The sequence below is a fragment of the Phasianus colchicus genome, chromosome 1, assembly GCF_987193195.1.
Source record: "Phasianus colchicus chromosome 1, bPhaCol1.hap1.1, whole genome shotgun sequence".
In the NCBI taxonomy this organism is placed as follows: Eukaryota; Metazoa; Chordata; class Aves; order Galliformes; family Phasianidae; genus Phasianus; species Phasianus colchicus.
This window is the reverse complement of record NC_143436.1, coordinates 174,268,087-174,281,614: the sequence shown is the minus strand read 5'-3', so window position 1 is coordinate 174,281,614 and position 13,528 is coordinate 174,268,087. Positions and strand designations below refer to the sequence as shown.

General features: G+C 37.4%; 1 protein-coding gene across 5 annotated transcripts in view; it reads left to right on the top strand.

Annotated features, from left to right (window-relative positions):
• NBEA (neurobeachin) overlaps window positions 1–13,528 on the top strand; it is a 472,765-nt gene that overhangs the window by 369,223 nt on the left and 90,014 nt on the right. For all 5 annotated transcript variants that reach the window (XM_090133132.1, XM_090133143.1, XM_090133133.1 and 2 more), the window contains 3 exons: window positions 337–454; window positions 1,174–1,276; window positions 7,882–7,997. In XM_090133132.1, the coding sequence (XP_089989258.1) occupies window positions 337–454; window positions 1,174–1,276; window positions 7,882–7,997 (337 nt within the window). The remainder of the gene's footprint in view (window positions 1–336; window positions 455–1,173; window positions 1,277–7,881; window positions 7,998–13,528) is intronic.

Below are 13,528 nucleotides of genomic sequence, written 5' to 3'. Positions count from 1 at the left end.
CAGATTATTTTGGTTGTGCTTTGCACAGCCTCAGAAATAAGTCTGCTACCCAGCACATAAGAAAATAATGAGGCGTAATTGCAACTGTGTCCATTATTGTTGCTTGGTTGTAGAGTTTTGTGTTTTGAAGAAAATAAGTTGACGTGACTCATGAAGAATATACCTTAGGAGTACCAGGCTACTGTTCTCTTTTAAGGTTCTGTTTTAACTAATGGTTTAAATTTTAAAGAAATACAGTTGTCTGTACTACACAGATGGTTAAAACGTAACTGTGTTTTTGTGAATGTTGTGATGACAGTATTCTACCAATAATGATCACCGTTTATTTCTTTAAAGGTCCTTGCCTATACAGAAGGTCTTCATGGAAAATGGATGTTCAGCGAGATTCGGGCTGTTTTTTCAAGACGTTACCTTCTCCAGAACACAGCTTTGGAAGTGTTTATGGCAAACAGAAGTATGTTTTTGTTTATTGTGTTGCAAAAAAATGTTCCAGTAAATATTTTGTATGGTGTTGATTAATCTTAGAATTTGTGCTGGTAAAGTGCTTATGTTTTTCTTTAATGATATATTGCATTTTAAAATCATAGAATCATTCAAGACAGAAGGAACTGTTAAAGGTCCTCTTGTCCAACTCTCCTGCAATGAGCAGGGATACCTGCAGCTCCATCAGGTGCTCAGAGCCCCATCCAGCCTAATCTTGAGAGTCTCCAGGGATGGGGCATCCACCACATCTCTCGACAACCTGTGCCAGTGCTTCACTATCTTTATTGTAAAAAAAAATTCTTACATCCAATCTAAATCTCCCCTGTTTTAGTTCAGAACTATTTCTCCTTGTCCTGTCAAGTCAAAATCAATCCTATAAATCAATCTCTCGGCTTCACAGAAAGTCAGATCGTTGGAATTTGTAAATTCTACAAATGTTTGATAGGAAATTCTCTTTTCCTGTTTTACCTCTTTCCTCTTTCTTGCTTTTTTTTTTTTTTTTTTTTTAAATTGGAAATGTAATGAAATGTCTACTAGGAAAAAAAAAATTCCCCAAAGTAACTGTGAGAGTGAAAATGTTTAACTAACTTCTCTTTGCAAATAAAATCCAAAATTATTTTAATATATGCTGGTGGAGATAAAGATTTTGCTACATGGTTTACTAGTCCTTATTTTCTCTTTTTCATTTAGCTTCTGTTATGTTTAATTTTCCTGACCAAGCAACAGTGAAAAAAGTTGTATACAGCTTACCACGTGTTGGAGTAGGAACCAGCTATGGTTTGCCACAAGCCAGGTAATTTGATTAAAATAGTTGGAATGTTCTCTGTTTATTATATTAAACACATGATATCTTTATACTTGTGAATACTAAAACATTATTCCAGGGTAGTTTGAGAAACTCTTTACTTAATATGTGTTCTGTTATTGCAGAATGGAAATGAAAGTATTCTAAATTGGATTTTGCATTCCTTAAAGGAAATACACACCTCCTAGTGAAGGAACAAAATAAAAAACTTGTATCTTATCTCTTCAAAGTCTAGTTTTCAGTCAGATTTTATAAGTATATGCACAAATGATCATCCTTATTGTGTCTTTAATGAATAATATTGAAGTAAACTTGACTAGTTTACTGAATGAAAATTATTTCTTTTATACATCTTCTTACTGGTAGTTTATGTGAATGTATGTGCATTTTACTTCTTTATTCATCAGTATAGTGCCTATTTTGAATTTTAAAAACTCCTTCTACTCATTAGTTGAATGAGTTAAAATTTTCTGTTTCCAAAATTAAAGATCTACAGTTTGGAAAATATCAACTGAAATTCAGTTTTACAGATTTTCACTTACTATGGACAGCTACAGTCTTCATTTTCTGTCCCAGTATCAAATTAGAAAATAAGAATAATAACTGTCAGATCCTATTTGAGAGAAGGATTCATATTTCATTGTTGGGTAAGATGATGTTTATGTGTACCTCACTGATCTGGGGTTAGATATCTCGATGCCATTTTTTGATTTGTTTCAAAGTGTTTGTTCAAACCTAAAATCATCTTTGAGAGTGCATAACCAGAAGTCTGTGAATGCTTTTTAGATTCAGAATGAATTTCTGTTCAAAATAAAATAAAAATAAGAGAGAGAATAGACAGCAGGAAATTCAAAAAATATGGTGCCTTGGGTTCAGATCTCAGTTTGGCTTGGCTTGGCCAAAAGCCAATGACTTAATCATCAGTGTGCAATCTGGGATGTGTCTTTCTCATTCTTTAAGTCATTTTCTACGGATTAAAAATTCACATTTGCCTTTTTTTATCGTAGCGCAGAATGTGGAAATACTCTGTAATGTCAAAGCATTTATAGGATTGGATAACTATTTCTTTTCCAGCTGAGCATCATTCCCCATCATAAGCTGAAGAGTCTCATGGTGCCTATGTCTTGATCTCCTAAATGTGCTGAAATCCTTAGGCAAACTGCCAAGTTTCTCAAGTTTTCACTGAGATCAAGGGGAAATTGAGGCATCTCTTTGGAAGGTGCATCTTGTTAGCATTTACACTGCTCTTCCAAAAACTCAAAATAAAAGAATTGCAGTCTCTAAATGGAAAGTAATAGCATTCTTTTCTGAAGAAAAAAAAAAACAACCACATGTTCTGGAACAAACAAAATGCAAATGAATTAATCAGAATTCCATATCTAATAGTGACTTTTTTTTTACTTCTGAAATTCATATCCTTTGTGCATTATTCACTGAATAATTGTCTGGAAAAGTTTGTTGATATGTAATTATTTAGAAAAGTTTCTTCTTCAATGTTATGAACAGTAATTTCCATATTTTTTTATTACAGTTCAATTTGAATCAAAAACGGGCTTGTTAGCCTTCAAAATAAATCTGGCATATATTAGTTAAGTTGTTTTTCCTTTTTGTTTTTATGTAATCACTCTATGATTTATGCACCATAAAAGACCCTTTAATCATGGCTTTTCCTTTACTTCTGTCTACATATTCTTTGTGTCTACAGTAGGACTGCAGTGAAGTAACTCAGTGAAAATCTGGCTCAATAACAGTATTAACTACAGTTAATCACAGAATCACAGAATTGTAGGGGTTGGAAGGGACCTCCAGAGATCATTGAGTCCAACCTCTCTGCCAAAGCAGGTTCCCTACACCAGGTCACACAAGTAGGTGTCCAGGCGGGTCTTGAATATCTCCAGAGAAGGAGACTCCACAACCTGGAGCAGGTTGTTCCAGTGCTCCGTCACACTCACCGTAAAGAAGTTCATGTGCACATTTGTGTGGAACTTCCTACGCTGCAGTTTCTGGCCGTTCCCCCTTGTCCTGTCTCCACACACTGCTAAAAAGAGTCTGGCCTCGCCACTCTGCCCCCCACACCTTAGATATTTGTAGACCTGGATCAGGTCCCCTCTCAGTCTTCTTTTCTCAAGGCTAAACAGACCCAGATCACTTAGCCTTTCCTCACAGGGGAGATGTTCCAGGCCCTTCACCATCTCTGTGGCCCTCCGCTGGACTATTTCCAAGAGGTCCCTGTCTTTTTTGTACTGGGGAGCCCAGAACTGGACACAGTACTCCAGATGAGGCCTTACCAGGGCAGAGTAGAGGGGGAGGATCACCTCCCTCGACCTGCTGGCCACGCTCTTTTTAATGCACCCCAGAATGCCACTGGCCCTCTTGGCCACAAGGGCACACTGCTGGCTCATGGCCAACCTGTTGTCCACCAGGACACCCAGGTCCCTCTCCGCAGAGCTCCTCTGCAGCAGGTCATCCCCCAACCTGTACCGGTGCATGAATTATTCCTCCCCAGATGCAAGACTCTACACTTGCTTTTGTTAAACCTCATCTGGTTTCTTACTGCCCAGCTCTCCAGCCTGCCCAGGTCTCGCTGAATGGCAGCACAGCCTTCAGGTGTGTCAGCCAATCCTCCCAACTTCGTATCATCAGCAAACTTGCTGAGGGTGACCACTATCCCCTCATCAAGGTCATTGGTGAAGGTGTTGAACAAGACCGGACCCAGCACTGACCCCTGAGGAGCACTGCTGGTTACAGGTCTCCAATTGGACTCTGCACCGCCAACGACGACCCTCTGCACTCTGCCAGTCAGCCAGTTCTCAACCCACCTCACTGTCCACTCATCCATCCCACACTTCCTCAGCTTTGTTATAAGGATGTTGTGGGAGACAGTATCAAATGCCTTGCTGAAATCAAGGTAGACTACATCCACTGCTCTCCCACCATCCACCCAGCCAGTATTAATATTTTGTTTATAGTACAGTATAGTTTCACTTCCATTAATATGTTGGCTCCAGAATGCTAGTAGGAGTTTTAAAAAATATGTGCATTTGTATCACAAATGTAAACACAAATGGTAAGTAGCCAGCATCTACTCAAGGAACTGCTACACTGAGTAAAACATCAACATATGTTATGCCCAGTTTTTCAGATTAAACTGTATTTAAAAATATTTTAACAAAAGCAGAAATTTCTAGTGGTTTTGCTTAAATTCCTTAGTTTGATTTTTCCACTGGTAATAGTTTTTAAATTTAAAATTAATTACATTATCATAAAATAATTGCAATTCAAGATGGAAACAGGAGTTTTAATGAAGCAAATATGTGTATTTTAAGTGTGTTTCTATTTTCATGGAGAAATCCTGTGACTAGTAAAGATGGAAGAAAAAATATTTACGATCTAATAACACAGACTAACAGAAGCAGGCAAACTGGTATTGCTTCTCAAGACTGTTAGAGAACAACCATCCTGAGCAAATCTCCAGTTTGCCTCTGCTACCATTCCTTCCCTTTGCCTGTCTACTGCTTTTATTCAACAAAGCATTCAAACTGTGCTCAAAGTTACAGAGAAATAATTATATCCTTAAAATTATGAATTATGTCTATTTCTACCACTATTTCCCCACTAAACCATTTCCCTTAGTACATCTATACGTTTCTTGAACACCTCCAGGGATTGGTGGCTCCACCATCAACCTGTGCAGCCCATTCCAGCACCCTCTCAGACCACACTCTCAGATAAGAAATTTTCCTAATATCCAACCTGAACAACCTGGTGCAACTTGAGGCCATTCCCTCTAGTCCAATTGATAGTTACATGGAAGAAGAGGCTGACTCCACACCTCACCACAACCTCCTTTCAGACAATTGTACAGAGTAATAAGGTCTCCCCTGAGCATCCTTTTCTCCAGACCGAACCATCCCAGTTTGCTCAGCCACTCTCCATAAGATTTGTGCTACAGACTGCTCCAGCTTCATTGCCCTTCTCTGGACATGCTCCAGGGCCTCGATATCTTTCTTGTAGTGAAGAGCGCAAAATTAAGTACAGCACTTAAGATGTGGCCTCACCAGAGCTGAGTATAGAGGGACAATAATGTTTCTTGCTGAAGGAAAACATATAATTTAGCTGGTATGGTAACCATGCTTAACGTGCACTCAGCACTGCCACTTTTTCTGCATCAGTAGTAGTTGATGGATTTCCAAGTCTGGTTATATACATTGGGATTTTGGAAGGTACACAGTTGGGAAATTATTTGATATCACTAAAGCATAAAAACACTCTTAGAGTTTTGACTGAAAGCAAATGTTGATGAGTTTCTTGCCAGAAGCCAGGTCCTACGCTTCTAATGAGATACCTAAGGATTGTTTGTATCAAATTAGATAGTAGCTGTTAAAAGCAATTGAGAAAGGGGAACTTATCATGCTCCATGTGTGAGATACAGAACATTCCTTTCCTGAAAAAAATATTGCTTAGTAAACATAGCAAAAGCAAATAAAACTTGGAAAATTGGATTATCCCATCAGAGGGTCTTCTGCAGCTTCCATTTTGAGGTATTTCATAGTTCTCCAGAAGCAAAGGAAGTACATTTGTTGTTGCATCTTCTCATTTCTGATGGCATACAGAAACAAAGAAATTGTTTGATCAAACGTGGAATAATTCAGCAAGACACAAAACAGTCGGTCTTTCTGTGTTAACTGGAACAAGCAGGTGTGGAACCAATTTATTGCACATATTTTTTTTCCAGACTGCTGAAATGACTTCAAATCTTTCAAACAACTTAGAAAACAAATAAGGAGCTTTTTCACTATAATTTGATTTTTTAAATCAGTCTTTCAAATGTGAAGCAGTAACAGTTCATAGATTTGTGAGACTGATAGATTGCTGGTGAAGTCTAAAAGCACATACTAAGTTATACTGATGCATATACTTTTGTTTCATTGTTAGAGAAACAGAAATTCTATGACAGAAATATTTTGCAAATTTAATTATTTCTTTAGTACTTTTATTTCTATATTTATTAATTTGTGTCCAGCATTAGTCATAGTTTACTGGGAACAATAAAACTTTGAGAGCTCCACTGAAAATCTGTTATTCTGTGAAATACATCATGAAGTGCGATTACATTCAGATAGTTCTTAAGATAAATTGTCCAGAAGCATAATAGAAACAAAATATTTGCAGTGCCTTCTGTGTACTAGTGGAGTGTATGCACAATTACCTGGCAAGGCCTTGTGCACTGCAGTTTTGAGATTAAAATAAAAACTGAAGAAGAAAAGCAAACGTACACTCACATGTCATTTTTATACGCCTAATTTGTGAATTTAAGTGTAGCAGACACTGACAACCTAGGCACTGACCTTTTAGACATATAAAGACCTATAATTGTAAGAACTGTTTGTTCATTCCAAACACATTTCAATAGTCATCCTTTTAACTGGGAGCAGAGTGTAGCGCATGTATATGTATGTGTGCAAATATCTTTATAAATAGGTGTTCAGCATTTTTGTAATTGCTGCCTGATTTGACACCTTGAATATGACTTTGTTTTAGGAGAATACTCAGCATTCAGAGCCCTGAAATAGTGCAGTTAATATGTCTAGGGGGCATCTGAAAGCTGAAACATCAGATGTTTCTAGTTATTCTTGGCAAGTATATTAAATTTATGAATAGGATAAACTTTGAGGATACTTTTAGGAAAAAAAAAAACGTACAAACATTTTCTCTATTTTGATCAATTTAAAAAATGTGTGTTTCTCTAAAAAAAAGTATTTGAGGAGATGATTTTTTCCTCCTTTCAAATATTTTCCTTGTCTCTTCTCAGCAAAGACTGTTTACTTTGGAAATGTCTTGTGATCAATGAAACTATCCCTGCTTGTTACAGATTTTTTTTTTGGCACAGTAGTTTGATTCTTTCTCCCTTATGCACTCATCTAATTTATAGACAATGTGTGGAAATTAATTATCTTAGAAACTTCAATTTCTTTTCCCAATTTCAGTGAAATGCAATTCAGGAATTATCATAGAGAAATGGGCAGGTGGACATGTGAGCAGATAACTGAATAAACCTGGATTTTTTCAGAAACCAGGCTAGAAGTAGAAATCTTGGAGGTTACTGGAATATAGGAGTAGATCGTGGGTAACTGACTATGGAGAAGGCACACAAATTGTGGAGTAAATGTCTTTAACCCATGTGCTGGAAATATATGGTGTTTTAATATCTATCACTCACTTTAATGAACTTATCTCAACATGTTCTTTTGAAATAGGGAAATGGCATGCTTCTTTTATTCCTGCTGGACAACACAGGCACCAGGAGGTCTACAGTTCCTTTTGCTTCCAGTTTTTTTAACTAGATTCAGAACAAAATAAACCACAAAACACATTCTTCTGAATTATTATAGTGTTGTAGTTCTGGTAAAATAAAATAGAGATATTAATTTTAGTAATTTCTTAAATAAGGGATATAGTGTCTTCTTGACTTCATTAAATGGAATACAAAACCATCTGAGAGAATCTGAAATTAATCACACTAATAATGCTGTTCTATGTCTTAGCATTTAATGGGGCTCTTAAAATAATCATTCATTAAATGTATTTTGTAGGAGAATCTCTCTGGCCACTCCCCGACAGCTTTATAAATCCTCCAACATGACTCAGCGCTGGCAAAGACGAGAGATATCTAATTTTGAATACCTGATGTTCCTCAACACTATAGCAGGTAAAGTTTCTGACTCTTTAATCCTTCATAATATGTTTATGTTTGTCAAAGTCTTAAGCACTGTGACTTGATAGAATACATTCATCCCTCTGGAATTCAGCTGCAGGTTATGATAGATTCTGAAATACATACATTACATTTTCTCAGAAAATGCACAACCTATCACCAAGGCTTTAGATTCATGTATTGTTGTGGAGGCTGTTCCTTGCTCTCCTGCCATTTCCTCTGCTGACAGCTTTGTCTGAAGCTTTATTAGAGTCAACAAACCATTGCCAGAGAATGTCTGGAAATAATAATGGGAAAATGTAATTTTGCTACTTCATCATTCTCAGCAACAGCAACAAGACAGCAGAATAACAACAGTATTCTGCCTAGTACAGATGTCACCTGGATTGTGGTATGATTAGATCACAGCATCTTTTCTCATTTAGTTCTTTGAACTGAAATATAATATCAGATTAGGTATTTAAAATGAGAAATAACTGCCACAGACATCCATTCATTACTGGCAAAAGAAGAATTTTTCTGGCAATTGTTATTAATTAGACATTCACAGTGTATTTTTTTCCTTTCAGCTTTTCCTTTTCTATGTATTAACTTAGGTAGTACTTTTAAATATGAGAAGCAGCAATTTTCTAAACCATATGCAAAGATTTCTAGAATATAGTTTATTGTTAAGATTCCTGCCTTTAGCACATGTCCTGCTTATCAACCTGCCTGCCGAGAGGCTTCCTCCGACATTTCCCTCCAGTGAGCTTTGATTTGAAGCACAAATTAAATCCCACCAGGCTCCACATCTCATATTCTTACTTGGTCCTGACTTTCCTGCTTGAGGTTATCCTCTGTCTGGACAGAAGACAAATGTAAGTGCAAAACCCCACAGTAGCACCCAAATGCCCATTACTGTGACTAGTCTGAGCTGAGTCACTGCATTCTTTCCAGTAGGACAGTGGCAGAATTCAGCAGCTGTCAAACTCACTTTCTTTAAACCTTTAGGATTTTGCTTCTGTGTTTATATGCTAGCCATCTTCTGTGCATCCAGGCTCACAGGCATTAATAAATGTGCCATCAGATTATCCCAGTGTGATACAGAAGTGTTACCAATGAATGGCTGGAGATCTCAGGCCATGTTTACCTTGCACAGTGGAGTGCAAAGCAACATCCCTGAAGCTACCAGAGACCTGGATTGGAAAGTCTGCATAGTGCAGTTGTGTGCAGGCACATCAGCCTGGCTTCAGAGCATTGCAGCCACAGTCAGCACAGATCTCTGCCTAAGAAAGGAGCCCTGTGGCACCAGGCCATGAAAATGCTGCTATCCTGCCTCTGGACACTGGCTACATCCAGCCGCTCCATGTCTCTCACATATCTGCTGCCCTTCTGGTTTTTTAGGAAATTCTGGCAAAGCCTCGCAGGCTCCCTGTCCATGTCACCCAAACTTGGAGGGCTTGCTGGAGAGCTGGAAGTTATTTAAGCCCTCTCAGGCTCTTTCCAATGTGTTGTCGACAAAACTGCCTTTCACTTGTAATTTCCTTTCCTTATGTTTGGTTCTTCTTTAAGCAGTGTGTCTAAACTCTTTAATGAGAAGAGACAAGAGCTAAGCCAATTTTTGATAAATTACTTTTCATTTTTAATCAGTTTAAAAACTTCAAGGTCATTTATTTTTGGGTACATCACCAATGCATCAAAACTTGAAGATATCATTATCCTTGAATTCAATTAGGAATTGCAGTGATACTTACAGCAGAGTATCCATCAATAAACAAGCTTCAGCCTGAAGGGATCCCATCAGAATATCTCAGAGGTCTCAAGAAAAATGCTTTTTTTTTATTAAATTTCTCGTTTGATATAGTGCTGCTAGGCAAGCTTTATAGCCAAACACCTCATTGGTCACATAAAATAAGTTTCTCTTAATGTCATCTAGTATTATTCATCTGCTTTACAAAAGTGTAGGCCTCCATGTACATTCCAAGTTTTGTGATTTGGAGGATTAGTGGCATATTCTTCTTATATTTCTTTGTGAGTTTGTTTTGCTTTTAAAATGCTTACAGCAGCTTTTTCAGTACCTTGGTAGTGTCTCTCAGTGTTCATGTAATCTCATAGTTGTTCACTGTATAAACTCAGTTCTCAATGCAAGAGCATTACCTGCCCTATAAATGTTTCAGCACGACATGATCAAATTCAAATTTAAACTTTGGTAAAGGTCATATTTCCAAAAGACAGGGAGGTAAATTTGAGTCTCTAGGGGAACTTTTCCTTGTCACATGGAATATCACTTACTCTGATCGTTATTTCAAAGCCATCTGTATTGCTAAGCATTTGCAAATGGGTCCTTACCAGTCTATGTAATTTCTGTTTTGTCATCATTTTCCAAGGTGGGTTGCAGTCATCATGTTAGGTAGGGAAGAATCTACCACTGTACCCTCTCAAAATATTTTTGAAGGATATATATAAGAAAGTGAGATTCTTGGATGCTACTCTGATAGTGTTTCAGTATTTAGTGAATGTTTTTGAAAAAAAGGAAAAATTGAACCTTTTTTCAACAATTGAGACTATGAACATACCAAATAGAATTCAGTTGCAAAAATTATAATATCAGTTCACTGATACTATCCTGTAGAATCTCATGATGTTTAGTTTGAAAATTAGAATAAAATTTACTTACAATAGCTGAACCTCCTGCCAGCTACGCATGTACAGACAAAAACTTTATGAATAACTTAAGAATTTTAATCCTGGCTGAAACCCAACTTGCAATTCTACACTTCAATAAACTTATTTTTCCAGTTTGGAAGAAGCTCTAAAATTTTTGATGGAAGCAAAAATGCAGAAAATTATTTTTTGAAAGGACAACCTATTTCTGTAGCTGAAACTGGCTAGGAAACTGGCTTCCCAAAATGCATGAAGATCTTGGAAGTATTGCAAAGAGTCTTACTGTAACCTTGCTGAAAGAAGTCCACCATGATGCTCCATGGCTAATGACAGTGAGAAAAGTTTCAAAACTTCCCTTAAAAGATACAACCTCTTTGCCAGTAATTGTTCGTATAGAGAGTGATGGCCTAGTTTTGGACCACAACTTTTTATTTAATAGCACAATCTTATTTAATAATACCGGTTTTAGCCATTGAAAAATGCATGCACCTTAATTGTTTATTCATCTTGTCAGGTACTCTTACTGGTTTATTTAGCATATCTGAGCCATAGCATAGTCACTTATCAAAAGTAGATGTTTTCCTCTTAAGAAATGTAGATCATTTGCTGGTGAAAAATGTGTAGTTTTTTCTTCCAAATAAGTTGAGATCCACTAACAAAGAAGTATAGTACTCCATTTTGCCAGTTTTATTAGCTTCCTTTCTTCTTAAATGGTGCTTAACTGGCCTCTAACACTTTACAAAATAATAAGTTATTCATATTTTCTTGTGCCCCTTTTCTGAAATTATTCAAAGACAAGCAGTACTGGAAAAGACATTCACAGAATCACAGAGTCACAGAATCACAGAATCACACAAACACCAAGGTTGGAAAAGACCTACAAGATCACCCAGTCCAACCATCCACTGTCACCGATAGCACTCGCTAAACCATGTCCCTCAACTCAAAATCCAAACGTTCCTTGAACACCTCCAGGGTCGGTGACTCCACCACCTCCCTGGGCAGCCCATTCCAGTGCCTGACCACTCTTTCAGAAAAGCAGTATTTCCTAACGTCCAGCCTAAATCTCCCCTGGCGCAGCTTGAAGCCATTCCCTCTGGTCCTATCACCAGTTACATGAGAGAAGAGGCCGACCCCCAGCTCGCTACAACCTCCCTTCAGGTAGTTATAGAGAGCAATGAGGTCTCCCCTGAGCCTCCTCTTCTCCAGACTGAACAATCCCAGCTCCCTCAGCCGCTCCTCATAAGGCCTGTGCTCCAGACCCCTCACCAGCTTTGTCGCCCTTCTTTGAACCCGCTCCAGGGCCTCAATGTCTTTCTCTCAGTGAGGGGCCCAAAACTGGATGCAGTACTTGAGGTACGACCTCACCAGTGCTGAGTACAGGGGGACAATCACTTCCCTGTTCCTGCTGGCAACACTGTTTCTGATGCAAACAAGTGATTCAGAAGTGAGGCTTCTGATACCAACTCATTTTGCTTATTTTTGACATGCAGCTGGGTCTTTTCCTACTGTAAGTCCTCTACCTGCTTATTAATGTTGCTAATCATACAGACTTGGTTGATCTCAGTAGAACAGAACTACTAAATAACTCAATAATCTTTCCTTGTATCTCTTCGATATATTTCTTAACAAATACAGCCACTTTGTAGACTGTAAGATCTTCATTAGTGTTTAAAATACTGAAGTGTCCCCTTGGAAAAATCCATCTTTCTATGAAGTTTTTAAAATTTTATATCACTCTGTTAGCACGTCTGAAACATATCTTACCTTCATTTTTCAGCTTAACTGTTTCTGTTGTGATCTCTGCTCATAACTCAATAACTGTCTAATTCTATCATAATTTTTTTTTTCCCTGGATCATTTCCTATGCAAAGATATGATTCTCATCACTTGTGCTAGCCTCATGTCTTATTGCAAATTCAGTTCAAATGTTCTCTTTCTTCATTTTCAAAACTCTGTAGTCTTGTTTCAACCTGTTTCACTGGTCCTTTAGCCAACTATTTTCTCATCTCCCTATTCTTTTTCTAAGGTCTTCACCTCTTTCATGCACTCTACGCTGACATGACCATATTTCATCATGTTTACAGCCCTGTTTTTTTCTTTTTTTCCCAAAGGTAAACACTGCACTCTGCTACTTATCAATCAGTCTCAATGTTATACTCTCCATGCCCCTGGCTTTTGTCCTGGCTGTGTAGATGTTCCAGGCCACCTTCCCCCATCTCCTATCTATTCCCTTCCCAGGGATTCTTTAGTTCTGAAGGCTTGGGAGCAGCAATGATACACTAATTGTCCATTCATCAGACACGTAGCAAAAAGCCTTATTGCATGTGTGTCAGCTGAATGATGCGGGTGATGTAGGGTCCATTTTTTATTATTTTTGCTTTTAATGAATTTTTGAAATTATTGAAAATTTTGAAATTATTGAAAAAGTGCTTAAAAATAATGCCACTGCAGCAAATGAAAGACTGGGGACAAGAAGTAATCCTCTATGTTTGCAATGCCCACTATTTTAGGTAGAAATCTATTTCCCTGTAACTAACTGATGCTTTTTTTCTTTTCAACCTGTAGTGTATTAAATATGTGTTTGCATTTGTATTTATTGCAATTTTAATTCTTTTAAATCCTACCTGCCACAGCTCTTGAAAGAACTGGAGAATAACTATATCCATAATTTTTGTAAGTCATTTATTGTAGCGGAAAAGGATTATTTTTTAAAATGTGGTGGAAAAATATGACATCTTCAGTCAGGTAATAAATTCAGATGAACTTCTCCCTCCTTTTTTTTTTTTTTTTTTTTTTTTTTTGCCTGTTTAGCATTTTCCACTTTTTTACTCTGTGATGTACAAGCCCTCACTGGTTAATTATGTATATATTTAGCTACT